Raw genomic sequence first — 16,826 nt, 5'->3', positions numbered from 1 at the left:
GATGTTGTCTCAGGGTATCTTCTCTGATCCTCTGCTCTTTTCCCAGACTGGGTTTAGCCTTAGCGATTGCCTCTATCTTTGCTCATATCACATCACTTTGTAATCTTTACTGGTTTCTCTCCTCTCCTCCACTGAGAGCTCCTTGAGGGCAAAGGCAATGTTTTATGCATTGTGTTTTTTTAACACAACACACACATACTGTACTTAGCTGTAGTCTCACCACATACAGCTAGACCCCAAGGTAGCTCTGGCAAAGGTGAAGAGAAGATGGCAGTGACAGGAGGAGAATCCCTTTAGAAGGTTCCCAGTGAGAAGAAGGCAGACATCTCACGGCATCACCTGCAGAGCACTAGTGAGCAAACGCGTGAACAAGAGCAGAAAGACGAAGTTCCTGTAAATAATCAGAATAGAAAAATATGCTCTGGACTGTAGTCTGGTGTCCCTTGTCCAAATTGACTTGGGTGGTCCCAATACTTCTCCACCCCAGCGGTGGCAGTGCATTCCCACTCCTCTAGCCCCACCAGCTCTGGCCTCAGTTTTTATTTTAGACCTGGACGATTCTTGGATGACTGCGACATGTCCAAAATATAGTGTTCAACAAATCACCTCCTAAGCCAAGAAACATTTAAAACTAGGCCATAAAGGTGTTTGCTATATTCCAAGAATAACATAAATCTCATGGGCCTGGTATCTTTCATAACTGGTGAATAATTCATGGACTCCGAGTCTCGCCAGTTACACAGGAGGAAGGGTCATCATCTCTATAGTATGATTAGGGCAATTACTTTTTAAGATGCACAGAACATCAGATGTAGACTAGAAGAATCTTAGAGATTACCTAAGTCTGAGCCTGTAAAGAAACTAAGGGATCAGAAAGGTCAACACCTGCCCAAGGTCACACTTGGGCAGTTTATGAATCCTGAACAGGTGTAGATGAAGGCTGCCCACCACCCAGAGCTGTGGAAGCTTCTATATGTGGCTTCTGTGTCCCGGACCTCCCGTGCCTCATCAGCAGGACGGGGCAGGCAGCACCTGTCTCATCACATGGCCCTGTTTTTTCCTACACTCTGCTGACCATGTGATTGCACAGTACTTAAATATTCTAAAAAGAATATGAAAATCATCGTTCTTGAGACACAGAAGGAAAGCAAGAAAGACATTAACTGTCCTTCTCAGCTGCTCAGAGGCATTTCTTACAGTCTTACCACATTGAACTTAAAATTGATCTTAATTTGTATTGACAACCGAAGGGATAAATAGTTCTCTTATTAAATACAGTTTCTATCCTCCACCTTTAAACTGGGGCCTTTTATGACATTGACCTGCTTTTGGAACTTTATGAAAAGGAACGTCAGTTCCAGACAAATATTGCCTTTCTCATTTCTTTCTCCTTTCCCGGGCCCAGTTCCAAATTTGGAGGACAAAAAGAGAGGGACACATGGGAGAGGGCTCCTGTCCCATGTTTTAGAAACTGCTTTCCTGGTTCACCTATGTTTCTTCCTTGGCCCTCCACTGGCACCACTGCCTCAACCTCCAGGTGTTCTCAGCCCTGGAGGAACCACTTTCATGGCTCACGTAGTCAGATTTAACTGGTGGCTACCATAAGTGATGTCAATGGTGCAACTTTACTTGGGAATGCTAATTTCTCCCTAACTCCATTGTACTGTGTGTGTGTGTTTCGTAGCTTATCTGACCTTTTCTTTACAAGCTCTTATTTCTTCTTTCATGCTGAGGGCTTTGGCTGCTAGGGTGAAAATGGAAATAGGTTTATGAGAGAAAAGGTAGCTATTGGGAGTTTAAAATTAAAGCAAGGAAATTGTTAATCTCTATGCAATGTTGACTGTGCACAAAGCATCATTCTGATCATTATAACTGGAGTTTACAAGCTTGTATCAGGTACAGTCCCTTCCCTAAAAGGCCTTATAATCTGGATGGGGAGTTAAGAGGTACTTGCAAGAGAGGTATCTCATACTCTGGGACAGCATATTATGTCTTTGTTTCCCAAAGGAGGTACAAGTACCACTCATATGACATTAAATAACTGATTCACTTTGTAAACATAGTATATTGCTGTTTCAATTTCCTCTTATTTCTTTTCTCATTATTTAAAAAGGAGGGAAGAGAAAATCTCAGATTTGTGCTAAATTATCTTTAAAACCTCTCTAATACTTTTAAATCTTTGTCAATAAAAGATAAAAAGAGTTAAGACTCTGATCCCAAGCCTCTGGACACTAAATATCTAGCTGCAATGTAATAACATTCTTTATTTTGATTGCATTTTTTACAGACTACATTCTATTTTATTATAAGTGATAAGGTTTTTCTGTTTATGGTGGTAGTAATATAATGTTTCGTAACTAAATGTCTTAGTTCAGGCTGTTACCATAGACTTAGTGGCTTAAACAACACACATTAATTTCTCAGAGTTCTAGAGGCTGAAGTCTGAGATCAGGGTGCCAGCAGGGTCAGGTTCTTGGTAAGGGCCCTCTTCCCAGTTGAAGGACCACTGCTGTCTCCTTCCAGTGTCCTTACATGGTGGAAAGAGAGCAAGCTACCTTTGGCCTCTTCTTATAAGGGCATTAATCCCATTCTGAGGGCTCCAAGATCACAACTCGCTCACCTCCGAAAGGCTCTGTATCCTAATATCATCACACTGGAAGTTAGGATTTCCACATATGAATTTTGGGAGGAATGCAAACATTCAGTCCATAACACTAAAAAAAAATCATTTAGGTAGAAAAAGCAATTCCAAATAGTAAATAAATAATGGTATAGGATATACAAAAATATGGCAGAAATCACAAGCGGTGTGCAAATGTTTGTGAAGCAGTTTAGAAGTGTCAAGTGAGGGCTTTAGATTTGAATTGCAAGTGGAATTTCAATGAATAATTGTGTGCCAGGGGCTGGGAAGAATTCCTAGAGGAGGTGAGCTTTAAGGGAGCATGTGTGTGTGTGTGGAGATTCATGTCAGCAAAGATGTAAGATGTGATGGCAGGTGGGAGGTGGGAGTGTGAAGCCTATTAGACCGAATGAACAGTTTATGTCCAGGAGTCATGGCTGGAGGAAAGTCACAGCTGGAATCATGTGGTGGAAAAACCCATGTGTGAGGAGTTTCTTTGCTTTTTTTTTTTTTTTAACTTTTAATTTTGAGATAACTGTTTATTCACATGCAGGTATAAGAAGCAATAGAGAGATTCCATATATCCTTTGCCTAGTGTCCCCAAATGATGGTATCTTGCCTAGCCACAGTTCAATAGCACAATCAGGAAATGGATGATGATACAAGCCCCTGCCCTTATTCAGATTTCACCCATATTATATGCACTCATTTTTGTGTATTTATATTTAATTCCATGCAATTTTGTTGCATGTATTGATTGATGTGACCACTACCATAATCAAGACACAGCAGTTCCATCACAAGAATCCCACCTCTACTCTTTCATAGCCACAGCCATCTTCTTCCCTTTTGTCTTTTCTAACCCATGGCAATTATTAATTTGTTATTCCTCTCTAGCTACAATTTTGCCATTTCAAGAATATTATATATATAGAATGATACAGATTCCAAAATGTAACCTTTTGGTATTAGCTTTTTTTTTTTTTTTTTTTTTTTTTCCTACTCAGCATAAGGCTCTCGAGATTTATTCAACTTGTTGTTTTGACCAATAGCTCATTTCTTTTACTTGCTGAGTGGTATTTCATAGTATGAATATGCCACAGTTTAATCATTCACCCATTCTGGAATATTTGAGTTGTTTCTAGATTTTGGCTATTACAAATAAAGATGCTATAAACATTTGTGTGCAAGTTTTCATGTGAACATACATTTTCATTTCTCTGGGATAAATACCCAACAGTGTGATTGCTGTGTTATAGTAAGTTTGGAATGTTTAGTCTTATAAGAAACTTTTCTGGAGTGGCTGAACCATTTCACATTCCCACCAGCAATTTATGAGGGATCCAGTTTCTCTGAATCTTTGACAGCATTTAGTGTTATCACCATTTGTATTTTAGCTGTTGTGATAGGTGTGCAGTGATCTCTCATTGTGGTTTTCATTTGTATTTCTCTAATGGCTAATGATCTTTTGATGCTCTTATGTGCCATCTGTATATTCTCTTCAGTGAAATGTTTGTTCATATCTTTTGCCCATTTACCAATTCGATTGTTTATGTTTTTATTGTTGAGTTTGGAGGGTTCTTTGTATGCTCTAGATATAAGTCTTTTGTCAGATATGTGGTTTGCAAATATTTTCTTCCAGAATGTAATTTGCTTTTGAAAATCCCCTTCATGTGGTATTTCATAGAGCAAAAGTTGTTAATGTTGATGAAATCTAATTTATGAGTTTTTCCTTTTATGGATTGTGCTTTTGGTGTCAAGTCTAATAATTCTTCACTTAACTCTAGGTTCTGAGTATTTTCTCCTGTTTTTACCTACAAGTTTATAGTTTTACATTTTACATTTAAATCCATGATCAATTTTGAGTTGATTTTTGTATAAAGATGAGGTTTAGGTCAATGGTTCGTTTGTTTTTGTGTGCTGTTGTTTTGCTTTGCCTCGCTGATGGATATCCAGTTGCTCTAGCACCACAGAACTGCTCTTCACATTTGTCAAAAATAGTTAGCCATATTTGTGTGGACTCTTTGCCTTTTACAACCCCTTGATATTTTTCTATCATTTGACAGCAACATCTGAAAGAGGTTAATGGACTTTTCACCCAAATGAATCATGCCACTAGTATAAAAAATTATTTGATTATAAAATATGTAATAATTTAGAGAAGCCTCATTACATACTCATGAATCATCCCTAAGGCTTTATGGTCCTTATAAAAACAGACTGGCCCAGATCCCACCAAAATATTTCCTTTTACCTAAATAGGAAGACATGGGAAAAAGTTCCCATATTTTTTTTCCCCAGGGCCAATACATAGTTGCTTACGTTTGACTCAGAGTACTTTAAAGGGATGAGAAAAGTGATTGGCCGCCAAAAGGCTCCTTTATGCACAGGCCTGGGCAGAGACACACAACCAACAGCTCTGTCGGGAACGTAGGAGCCTGCTCGCCTACAAAAATGATAAGAGAGATCTAAAGAAAACAAGCTAATCCTTTTGAGGGACGTACTGAAGCCAGATAACCCAAGGTATTCACAGCAAGATACAGTGAGTCTTAAAGTTAAGCACCGTGCAATTAGCTTTGCTTCCTTGGGTTTTTGAAACATGCATCTGTATAAACCTGCCTGCGCAGACATCCCTAGCCCCAAGCTGGGTCTGCCAAAATCCAGTGAATCGGCTCTAAAATGTAGATGGCACCTAGCAGTGACTAAGACTCAGCCTCAGACAGCCTGCAAACCTGTGAGGCCCAGTGGAGCAGCGGAACAGAAATATCTGGAAAAGTTTCTACGTGTTCATGGAATTTCGTTGCAGGAAACCACCAGAGCAGAGACGGGCATGGCATACAGGTACTGCTGATTGCAAAGTCATCCAACCAGGGCACTGCACTGATGTCAAAGGTTGTTATTAAAGAAATAAGGACTGAAGTAGCAAGACAAAACCCTGTAAGAAAAAGAAAGAAAAATGCAGTGAGCCCTCTTCTTGGGTTGCCTTGTTTTTTTTCTTCTTCTTCTTCTACTTTTTTTTTTTTTTTTAGCTTTGAGTTTTCTCTTTCCTCAGAGGGTTACACAAAAGACAGTCAAGTTCACCTGTGGAAACTCCTAACCATGTGCTGCCAGAAGAAGTATCTTTGGCTCTGAGTAGGGAGATGATTTAGCAGGTCAAAATGAAGAATGGGGACTCCATTCTTCTTAAGGGAAAGGGAATTTATAAGTTAAAAGTTGAATTTTTTTTTAATGCTCCCTGGGATTCAAGACTTATTTTCTTCTAAACTTGAATCATGTAGTCTGTACTAATAGCTAATAAAGTAGTTCAAGTTCTCCTTGAAATGACAGCACTTATTTATTTCCCTATCAATGTAGCCCAAGATAAATTACTGGTAGTACACTAAACTTCCAATGCCATTATTTATTTCATGAAATATTAACAAAAAGGAGAAATGTTTTCCTGGTATAGGGTTGGATGTGTAATCTTTATAAGTTGCTCTGCAATGGGAAGAATCTTTCCTTTTCAGAGCAATTATTGCTCCTGCACAAGTCTTTCCTTTACCTGTGCCTGGAGTTTTAAAGAGCCCAGAAACTGAGTAAAAACCATTCAGAAGGACAAGGGTACTGAAAACTGAAAAAACAATTTAGCAATGGTAAGAACAGTTGTCCTAGCTCAAATCAAAACTTCTGCACAGCATAAGATTGTTTTTCATGTACAATATGTCCCCAGTGATTTCATTTTTCCATAATCTGAAGGTCTATTTCAGTGTAGTAGCTGCTGCTCTAATTTATCAGCTAATTATATTAATACAGCAATTTGCAATGATATGGCTCCTCTCTGGAGAGCAAAGTATTTTACACGGACTCTTTATGTAATAAAAGGCTTGTGCAGAAAAGAAATGAACTCTTCTCAATTTATAAGGAGGATAGGACAGCCTACCACATCCTGCTTTAGAAGGGGAGCTCACCTTTTCATGGTAGCTCATGGAATGAGGAGGGATGGATGAGGAGGAGATGCTGCTGTTTCTTTCCTGAATCTCTCTGTCACTGGAAGGAGCCTGCTTCTCTGTCCTCCCACATTCTCTCTTCGTGTTTCCTCGACCCTCAGTGGTAGCAGTGATGGTGATGTGAACACAGATCAGGCGAAGGGGAAGAGGGACCGTTTCACTTAAAAAAAAGTCTGCCTCCGTGTCTTTGTCATAGGATGGGTGGTATTACCATGAATTGTTGCATAAACCTTCAGAGGGCATGCCTTTCTCTCTTGAAAGTCTAGTTTAAATATCAATTACAGATCTGTGCTGTGTGCCAATGTTCAGATGAAGGTATGTTCTAGGAAAGCATTTTTCAAAGGATTATGAAGTAGAGGAACACTTTCTCCAGACAGGTGAAAGCAAAGCTGCCTCAGCTAAAGGTGGGAGCTTGGAGCCCACCTGTTTGAGGGGAGCAGTCATCCCCCAGCCTCTTCTGAGACACCTATGTGGATCCCATACTCCCCATGGTTTGAGACTATAGGTTTGGAACGACTCTTTATGATGCCTTGGTGGGTACGGCTCTGTTACCTTGGAGATGCCAGATACTGCCTTGGACAAGGGTATATGCTACCAGATCACACCGTAGTAAGAAATGGGACCTAGGAGAATGTTGCTTCTAAATCGGAGTTTGAGGGGAGAAAAGCACAGTTTAGTTGATCATTAACCCTAAGAAATAGCCAAGGCTCTAAATTGTGCTGACACATCTTCTTGACACATTTCTCCGTTACCCACTCCCCAATGTCCTTAGTGCTCTGTTTATTCTCCCTTTAAGACACTCACTTATTACCCTTATTTAAGACATTCTCCTTCAACCATTTGGAAAGGATTTCTAGGAAAGAGAACCAGGGTTCTCTTGGTTCCTCCCCAACTTAGCTTTAGATCTTGATTTCATATAAACATAGTTGGGGTTAAGAGAGAAGCTGACTTTCATATTCTTACTTCTTTATTATGATTTTTTTTCCCCCTCAGGAAAAAGAGGGTGGGCAGGGGACCATGGCTACGTTAAAGATAAAACCTCCGTTAAGCCTTGTTGTTTCTATTTTTTCTTGTGAAGTTGAAAGAAAATGGGCATTGGAGTTAAACAGATCAGAGTTCAAATTTAAGCTCTGCCTCTTTTAGAACTGTGAGACACTGGGGGCCAGTCATGACATAGAAATGCCTAATATAGTAGCTGCTCACTGGGAATGGAGGTTTTCTTCCCACTTATTCTGTTGTGTCTGTCCATCAGTCTACGTAGGGGAGGGATTGAAACCCTTTAAGTGAAACATAGAAATGGATAAGAGAATATTCTCTGAAGGAAAATAAAAGAACAAGACAACCCACCGTAGTTCACAACCTGTGTAGGTTTCCATGCTCAGCTTTAGAATTCTGAGAGGTCTGGAAGAGCTGGGTAAGCTGTTTTCCATTCCGAATTTGGTCAGACGCCATTGCAGACTTTAGCCCAATACCAGCTGCTTGGGTCCCTCGATCATCTGTGAGAGAGCATTATGTTGTGTTTCCATGGAGACTTCGTTTTATTTCTAACTAAGGTTGACCAGGAGGAGAAAAAAAAAAAGAAGTAAATATGCAAACACATGCATCAATTGAAAAGAAACTGGAGGACATTGAATGTGGTGTAAAAAGTGCCAAGTTACTGTGTAGATCTTTCTGTTGGCTTAGAAATCTCAGCAAAAATAGAAGTTTTAAAATTCATTTTATCAGTGACTATAAAATGGACCTAAGAGGGTCTTCAAGTTACTTCTAAAAAGCTGAAAATTAATTGTCTTTATTACATAGCACTGAACTCTAAGCCAAACAGTAAACATGAGCCTGAGTCAAGGTTAAAATACTCTGAGGGATAGTTTTATGAGAAAAACACCAAAAATATCTAGACTGAGTTAGTATGTAGCAAATACCTAGCTTTGAAGCAATCTTATAATACTAACATTGGCAGGAGAAACTTAAACAGATATAAAATGAAGCTCTAATCCAGGGACAACCCTTTTCCTGTAAAAGGCTAGATAGCAAATATTTTATACTCCAGGTTTGTATCTGCCTCTGTTACATCTACTGACCTCTGCTATGTAGGCTGAATGCAGCTATTGATGATGCACAAATGAGTGGGCATAGCCATGTTCCAATGAAACTTTATTTATGGACACAGAAATTTGAATTTTATACAATTTTTGCATATCACAAATCTTATTTTTTCCTACAAACCATTAAAAATGTAAAAATCATTCTTAGCTTGTGTGCCATACAAAAACAGGTGGCAGGCTGCGTTCGTTCAGCAGGCCATAGTTTGTTGACCCCTGCTTTAGAAAGCAAGGCCTTCAGTTGCTCAGGTTATTTATTTACTTGTTTGTGTTTATTTATTTTTAAACCTTTTTGTTTCCAGAGGTATTTAAGGAACTCAAATGCATATAATTGAGAAAGATAAAAATAAATTATAAAGAAGATGGAAAAAACAGAGCCAAGAAACACCAAAAGAGCGGGAAGGGAACAGAGAGCCAAGGGTGAGGGAGCACGCTGTGTATAAGCCAATGTGTTGCAAGAATTAGACCTGTATTTGGCTCTGTGCTTTCTGGCAGCATTAAATTGTGAAGAGGAAAACTGAGCCCTTTACAAAGTTACAGGGTCCTTGAGTTAGAGAGAAGTCAGTTGCTCTGTAATGGCATACCTCTTCCTGATCTGTAAATCAGAGAGAAGTTCCTTTTGAGGTTCTTCTTTGTGTGATGAATAATATCCTTGCAATATCTTTATAGCAAACACAGCAGTAAGGTTCCTAGAAGATATTTCCTATGGAGCCCCTAATATTACTATCACATCAAATAATAACTCAGTAAAGACGAATAGGTGCATAATGGAAAAAAGTGACATTGGTTAAATAGAAACCACACTGGCCACTTTGGGCTATGCTTTAAGAATTTTCCAATAACAAAAACACAGATTTCTTTTTTTTTTTTTTTTTTTTTTTTAAAGAATGACAGGGCTTGTTCAGGTTCATGGAATGAAGCAATTGTTTCTGGAAAAAATAAGTGTTATTTGCCAATTAAGGATAACATTTTCTAAAGCCTTAAGCTGACAGCAGAGAGAGGGCAATAAAAGAAGAAAGGGAAAAGTAGGGAAAGTCTCAGAATTCTTAACATGGGATGGACCTTAGGGATAATCTGCTCCAATTTCTGGTCTTACAGCTGAAGAAAACTGAGGCTCAGAGATGTTGAGTTTGTAGCCTGCAGTTGCACTTCCAGCTAGCAACAAAGCTTGGACTAGAACCCCTGTCTCTTCAGTCTCAGTCCAGTGCTTTCTTCATGCTTTCTGTATTTATTCCCAGCTCCCCAACCTCCATCCCACCACATGCCAAGACACACACACGCACGCACACACACACACATACCTGGAGATACTGCAGATCCAGCCATATTCACCGTTCTGCTCTGTCTACTTTTCCAGGCTCCCCTGTTGTTACTGTGCCTTATGACCTGCTCAGTCCTGCTTCTTTGCATGCTTACCCTCCACCTTCTGCCGGAATTATTGAGTCTCTAGTCATCATTACTTTTCCTACCTGGAATATTCTTACACATCCCACTTGCCTAGGTAACTCCAACCCACAGGCTCTCCTTTGGCCCCATAGCATGGACCACCAGTCTTTTCTCTATACAGGATATAGATTGTTAGTTATTTCTGTGTGTGTGTATCTTATTGTCAAAATTGTGCATCATGACCTTGAGGATGAGGACTGAAACTTATAATATTTTATACTCCGTCAATGCCTTTGCACTTAGAAAGTGCTGGATACATACATGTTGCTTGATTGAGGTGCATCCATTCAGAAGTTGGGAAGGAGAGAAACCAAAGAGCAAGCAGGAACTTTCCTTTTTCCTACTAATAGTGCTCTAGCCCCATCCTTTCTCCTGTATCTTAGATACAATATGCTACTTAATCTTGCTAAGCCTCAGCTTCCCTATCTGTAAAATGGACCTAATTTAACTTATTTCACAATGGCATTGTAAGAAATCCATAAAGTCACATATGTGGAAGTGCTTAGCTCACTGTCTGCTAGAGTGAGAACCTAAGTGCTCCCTTGCTCCAAACTCCTTTTTAACCAGTCCTAGGAATCTATCACTTAGTCATCTTTAGCATTTCCAAAAAGAAGTGTGTGTCTATCTATAAAGGAGAGAGGGACAGAAAATAAACACCTAAAATTGAATATTGCATAATTCTGAACATTTCACCCTCCTTTCCTCACTTGCTTTTTCATTCTTTTTGCTTTTCCTGTTAGGATCTATTGAGAAAGTGTTTATTTTTCTTTCTTTTTATCTCCCACGTGGGCTCCTATTTAATCAGCTTGGCCTCAGGAAATGTTGGAATAAATAACTCTTCAAACGATGTAATATGAAGGTATCTTTTATCAACCGCTGCATTTCCAGTGCCTGGCATTGTGCCTAGCACAAAAATATTTGAGCCAGAATGACATGAAAAGGACTGAAACTTCCACCAGCTTGCAGTGTCTCTCCCATCAGCTTGCCCCAGTGTCCGAAGATCTCCCTAGACTGCAGGCATCAGTTCTCAGAGACTTCTGTTAAAAGGCAAGGGTGCTTGCTGAGTGGTGGCCACACTAATCCAAGCTACTAGATGGCGGACCAAGAAGAAACAGGACGTAGTCCAAGCCTGACCCAAAACAAGAGAAAATAGGAAGGAAGCTTCTAGGTTAGATCAACAGAAAAGCTTGAGTATCCGAGCATGGTGCATTGCTATGGACTATCCATAGAATCAGGAAGGGATGGAATTGAAAAACAGGGGAAGGAAAACTACAGAGAAACCTCACTCAGCTACCAGCTTTTCTCAAAGATGTCAGGGCAGAGAATTTGACGGCATAAATGAGAGTTTTCATTGATCATTAAATGAAGACTCTGAAGATAAGTAGGAACAATTTTTTCACTTGAACCCCTCTCTGGGTTCTGTCACAGTGCAAACATGATATTCTAGCAGGAGGATTTAAAGACAAGCTTCCTCCCTCCCTCCTCTCATCCCCTGCTTCCTTATCTACAAAATGAAGCTGAAAAGCCCTGCTTCACGGGGTAATGCCATCCACTCAAAGAGGCGTATAGTGGATACCCAGGAAAGACTATCCCTCTTGCTCTTTCTCCTTTTCATAATATTACAGGGTTGACATACGTGGAAGTTGAAAATTACATTTGTTCCTAAATTGCACTTACTGTCATCCTCCCAGGACCCCCAAACCCCACCAAAAACACCCTTTCATCATGTGTTCTTGTGACCTGCCCTTTTCATGAGATGCTTGGCACACTCAGACCTGCTTGAAAAGTATTAATAGCTAGGGCGGTGACTGTGAAAATCAATAGCCTAGAAAAATGCTACTCATGCAGGGGGTTGTATGAAAAAATGTCTACATGATTTATTTTAGATGACCTAATTTTGGTGAGTCTCTGGGCCTGTGCTAATTTGCTCTGAGCCCTCTGGCTGTTTTTCTCCTTGTATCAATATTTCTGGAGGAAAGTAGATGACACCAAGATGGCTCGGGCTCAGGATGTATGTGATTACTTGAAACCTGAATAGACTGCTGGTGAAGGGCCGAGGAGGCGCAGTGAAAGGGGCTTATTCAAAACGAGCAGAACGTGTTCTTTCCTATTGAATGGAATAGAAGTTCTAAAATAAGTATGTTTTGAAAGTGTCAGTTTAGATAGAAAATGCTGAGAATTTAAGCAAGAGTGAGAGATGAATGCTGCTTGGACTTGAAATATTGTTGGGGGGTGGGCAGATACTCAATCTGTTTTGAAATTTCCACTTGGGGTTTTCCAGGATAAAAGTTGCTTTGTTTACGCAGCATGATGAAAATACTGGAAATTCAGGGCTTGAGAACAATACTGAGTTACAGAGATCCATGCTTTCTCATATAGAAGTTGTTGACAGTGGTTTCATCTGAAAAAAAGTGAGCATTTTGAAATCTGATTTTCCTGACGGAGGAGTAACTGTAGGCAAAAGATGTTTTCACCCAAGAGAGAAACAGTTTCTGAATTTCCCTACAGTGCCTGTGAGAGCCACTAGGATGTGCTATTTCATAAAGAAAAGGAAGCTCTTCTGTTCCCTGAAACGCTGCTAGCAGAAAACTTTTTTCAGACAATCCTAGACTTGAACTTAAATTTGAATCTATGTATTTACCTTGATTGTGACAATGGGAAATTTTGTATAGTATGAAAAAATTAAAAAGGTAAGACCAGCATATTCCTAAGGTACTGAGAAGCCTTGATCCCATAACAAGCCTATGTTATTATAACCTAAACCAGTTAGATATTTTATAGAGCAAATTTTCTATGTCTGGGAGTTTTCTAGCATAGGGAGTTCTGAGCTACACCACAGACCCCTGGGCATGGTTGGTGAAGAAAAGAAAAGTAGACATCTCATCCCCTACCATCTTTCAGAGAATATTCTGTTGGTGTTAGCCCCATCTCAGGTGCAGGCACCTTGTTACACAGTTAAGATGGAGCAGACATAGTGAATCTGGACTGCACGGGAGAAGGCCATATCAAAGCCTGTCAATATTCTCAGAACCATGGTCTTGCAGGCCTGGCTTATTACCTGGTTAGGAGATGGTCTTCCTCTATACCCACTGTTTGTTTTCGCTTATCACGTGTCACCTCTCCACACTTAGAGCGAGTGTCTCCCATCCAGTGATTCCTCTTCCTCTCCTTAGCTAGTTACCAACTAATTCTCCCTAAGTTTTAAAATATAGATGCTTTTTAATAGAGTGTCTGCAAAATATATCATCCAAAGAAATGAATCCCTAATGGTGGGAGTACAGGTAGTAAAGGAGTTATTTTTAGACAAACTGTCTAGTACTTAAGGCCAGAGCTATTTTAAAATTTTTATCAGAAAATAATTTCAAACATAAGGAAAAGCTGCAAAAATAATATAAAGAACACATCTGGGGCTATTTCTTCCTTAACATATTGTTAACATTTTGCCCCATTTGCTTAAACTTTTGTTCATGCTCTCACATGCTCACTCCTTACAACCCACCTCCCCATTTATTTTTCCAAGCTTTTAAAAACTAAGTTTCACACATCACGGCTTTTTACTCCTCAATATCTCCTAAGAGTTATGATATTTTCTTATCCCCAGTACAATTAGCAACTTAGGTAAAATTTACATAAATATGATACTTCAATCTACCCTTGTATTCTAATTTTGTCAACTGACACAATAATGCTCTTTGTGGCATTTTTTTTACTCTAGTTGTGCAGGATCAGTATGGGATGGCAATATTTTGTTGTCATATCTTTTAGGTCTCCTTCAATCTGGAACAGTTCAGGAGAAATTAATTTTAGGGTAGGAAAGAGGTCAAAGGAAAGACTACAACTAATTGCAAGTCTGCCTTGGGTTGGAAGGTGGCGCTGTGGTGCCACACAATTGTTAGGCCTACAGGAGGTCTCCTGGATATTGTTACCATGTCCCTGCCAACGACTGTGTCTTCCACAGCTACCTAATGAGGGCTACCAATTTTCATGTGGAACTTTAGGCCCAAAGCTAAGGGATCTCATAGGCCTACTGACCTTATGAGCCTATATAAATCTGGTCCTGTGTCCATGTGCTCAGCACATCCCCTGAGGGGTGGGTGTTGGTGGCAGGTATGTTAAAAGAGAGTCACCAGACGTTAAGAGGGATAAGGCCCTCTGAGCACTGATGGACCGCAGACACGGTTACCTCAGGGTTGTCGAGCCCCTAAGTCAGGGGCCCATAAATGAGCTGGGTCAGGAAACCATCCCAAGAGGCTGAAGCGGCAGCCAAAGGAGAGGCCTGATACCAGCTGGATTCAGAGCAATGGGAGTATGGATTCTGACTATAGCTTCTAGTGAAACCACTGTGGGAGGGGTGGGAGCTTCCAGAAAGATGCAGGTTCTCAGTGGGCTAGATGGAACATTTTTAGACAATGGATTTTGACCCAATTGTCTTTTGACCCAATTGTCTTTAGTCATTTTCTCCTTCATGATATTCCTCTTAATTTGCCAAGGCAGACGAGACAGAAGCTCTGACAATTGTAGAGTGTGGGTGTAAAACGTGCAGCTTATTAAGTAAGCTCTCCGTTTATCATTTGAAGGGTTTGTAACAGGTCAGTGACTAACCCTGCTTTTGGAATTTTACGGCACTCTGTAACTCAGTGCATAGTGACAATACATGCATCTAGAAGCTGGTTATGGTTTCAAAGAAGAGCTATGATTACCTCCAGAGATGACCATTGTATAAGATGGGCATCTTTATACATAACTTTCCAAAGGGTTAGCTCTCGTTGTAACTTCTTTGTAACAGTCCATGCTAGCACTTTCTTCCTCTACCTCTATTTTTCCTTTTGGTGCACTTATTTGTTTATTTCTGTATCATCTGTCTCTCTCACTGGAATGTGAATTCCAAAAGGGCAGGGATTTTATCTGTATAGTTAATTACTGCATTCCCAGAATCTGACATCTAGTGTAGAGCTCAATAAATATTTGCTGAATAAATAAATTATTAAGCAGGAGTCTAACAAATAAACCTTCAATGTTCACTGGAGGACAAGCCGCTGAATATCAGGCACAGGACACCACTTCACCAGGATCCATAGTCTCCCCACCACTCACTTCCTAACTTTCACTACGAAAAATCAAAGGTGTTCTTGTTTGAGACAGTGGTACTTGAGGATGGCATTGTTCTCATAGGAAATAGGTCCTTAAATCTTGGATTTTAAGATGCTTTGAGGTGACCATATCATACTCATCATGGCATAGCCCACTGTATGTTTGTTATGTTTGTTTCTCCTGAGATATCCACCTTGTTTAACCTTAATTTGCTCATTTACTTTAATCATTCATTAAGTTTGTGATGGTTAATTTTGTGTCAGTTTGACTGGGCCACAGGGTGCCCAGACGTTTGGTCAAACATTATTCTGCGTGTGTCTGTGAAGGTGTTTTTGCATGAAATTAACATTGGAATTAGTGGACTGAGTAAAGCAGACTGCCCTCCCCATTGTGGATGGGCGTCATCCAGTCATTTGAAGTTGAACAAAAATGCTGACCTGCTGACCTCTCATGAGTAGGAGAGGAGGGTATTCCTTCTGCCTGATTGTTGGATCTGAGACATCAGTCTATTTCTGCTTTTAGAGATGAACTGAAACATCAGCTCTTCTTGAGTCAGGTCTTGAGCCTTCCGGCTTTTGGGTCCAAACTTACACCATTGACCCTCCTGATTCTCAGGCCTTCAGATTTGAACCAGAACTACACTATTGGCTCTCTCGCATCTCCAGCTTGCCAACTGCAGTTTTTGGGAGTTCTCAGCCTCCACAGTTGCATGAGCTAGTTCCTTGTAATCAATCAATCAGTCAGTCAATCCCTATCTATCCATTTATCTATCAATTTGTCCATCTCATGTTAGTTGTGTTTATCTGGAAAGCTCTAAGTAACGTAGATTTCTCATTGTACTTTCCTCCACAAAGTTCTCTATGTGTCGCTGCCCAGCCCTATTCATAGTGGGGCCTTGAGTTTCCTTGACCAGAATGAGACACTCATTGCTTTCACTCAGTGTGAATTCCTGTTTCCACTTAGAGGTGGTGCTTTCTGAGGGAGGTTTAGCTGATTACAGCCTGACTAAGGTCACCAGAAGTAGTGAAGATGTCTAACACACTCATATTACAGAGCCATGGGCCTCTCCTTCTCCACTCCTCTTACCACCAGCTCTTCTTTCCTTTCCTACCAGTTGTCCCTTAATCCCACTGGCAAGTCCTCTTTAAGTTTACTCTTTTCCTCATTTCACATTTCCATCTTATTACAGGAGGGGTCATCGTCTCATTATAGCAGCCAGGTGTCATCTTCCAAACTATGGGGAACAAGTGTGGAGAGTTAGCTTACCTGTTGGGATTCCTAGCTGACTCGTCCTCCTAGATAAATGCACCAGAGGATTTTCTGTCTATTCAGTAATCGTGGATGAGTGTGGGTTCTGGTTAGACTTCTTGTTCTTGGTGTAGATCAGACTTTCCCATCAACTATTTGGCCTACAACTGAAACACTCTTTTGCTGGTAATTAATAGTTGCAGGCTGGACCTTGGTGGTATCATCAGATCCATGGGTTTTCTTACTTAAGTCTGCCCTACTCTACCACTTCGGCAAGACCCTGACCCATTTGACTCAGTAAAGGTAGTCAGTGCTGCTGGGACTGGGCAATGGCAG

At 40.2% G+C, this 16,826-nt stretch overlaps 1 protein-coding gene across 3 annotated transcripts in view; it reads left to right on the top strand.

Moving 5' to 3' along the window:
• Positions 1-16,826, top strand: part of KCNAB1 (potassium channel, voltage gated subfamily A regulatory beta subunit 1) — a 434,134-nt gene that overhangs the window by 17,482 nt on the left and 399,826 nt on the right. The window contains exon 1 of one of the 3 annotated variants that reach the window (XM_011998049.1): positions 5,003-5,461. The exons of the other annotated variants lie outside the window; for them this stretch is intronic. Coding sequence (XP_011853439.1) covers positions 5,220-5,461 — 242 coding nt within the window. The 5' untranslated portion in view covers positions 5,003-5,219. Of the gene's footprint in view, positions 1-5,002; positions 5,462-16,826 lie in introns of those variants that run through there. 3 annotated transcript variants of the gene reach the window in all.

Source organism: Mandrillus leucophaeus, unplaced genomic scaffold (assembly GCF_000951045.1).
Source record: "Mandrillus leucophaeus isolate KB7577 unplaced genomic scaffold, Mleu.le_1.0 Scaffold554, whole genome shotgun sequence".
Taxonomy (NCBI): Eukaryota; Metazoa; Chordata; class Mammalia; order Primates; family Cercopithecidae; genus Mandrillus; species Mandrillus leucophaeus.
The sequence above is the reverse complement of the archived record's forward strand: the minus strand, read 5'-3'. Positions and strand labels throughout refer to the sequence as shown.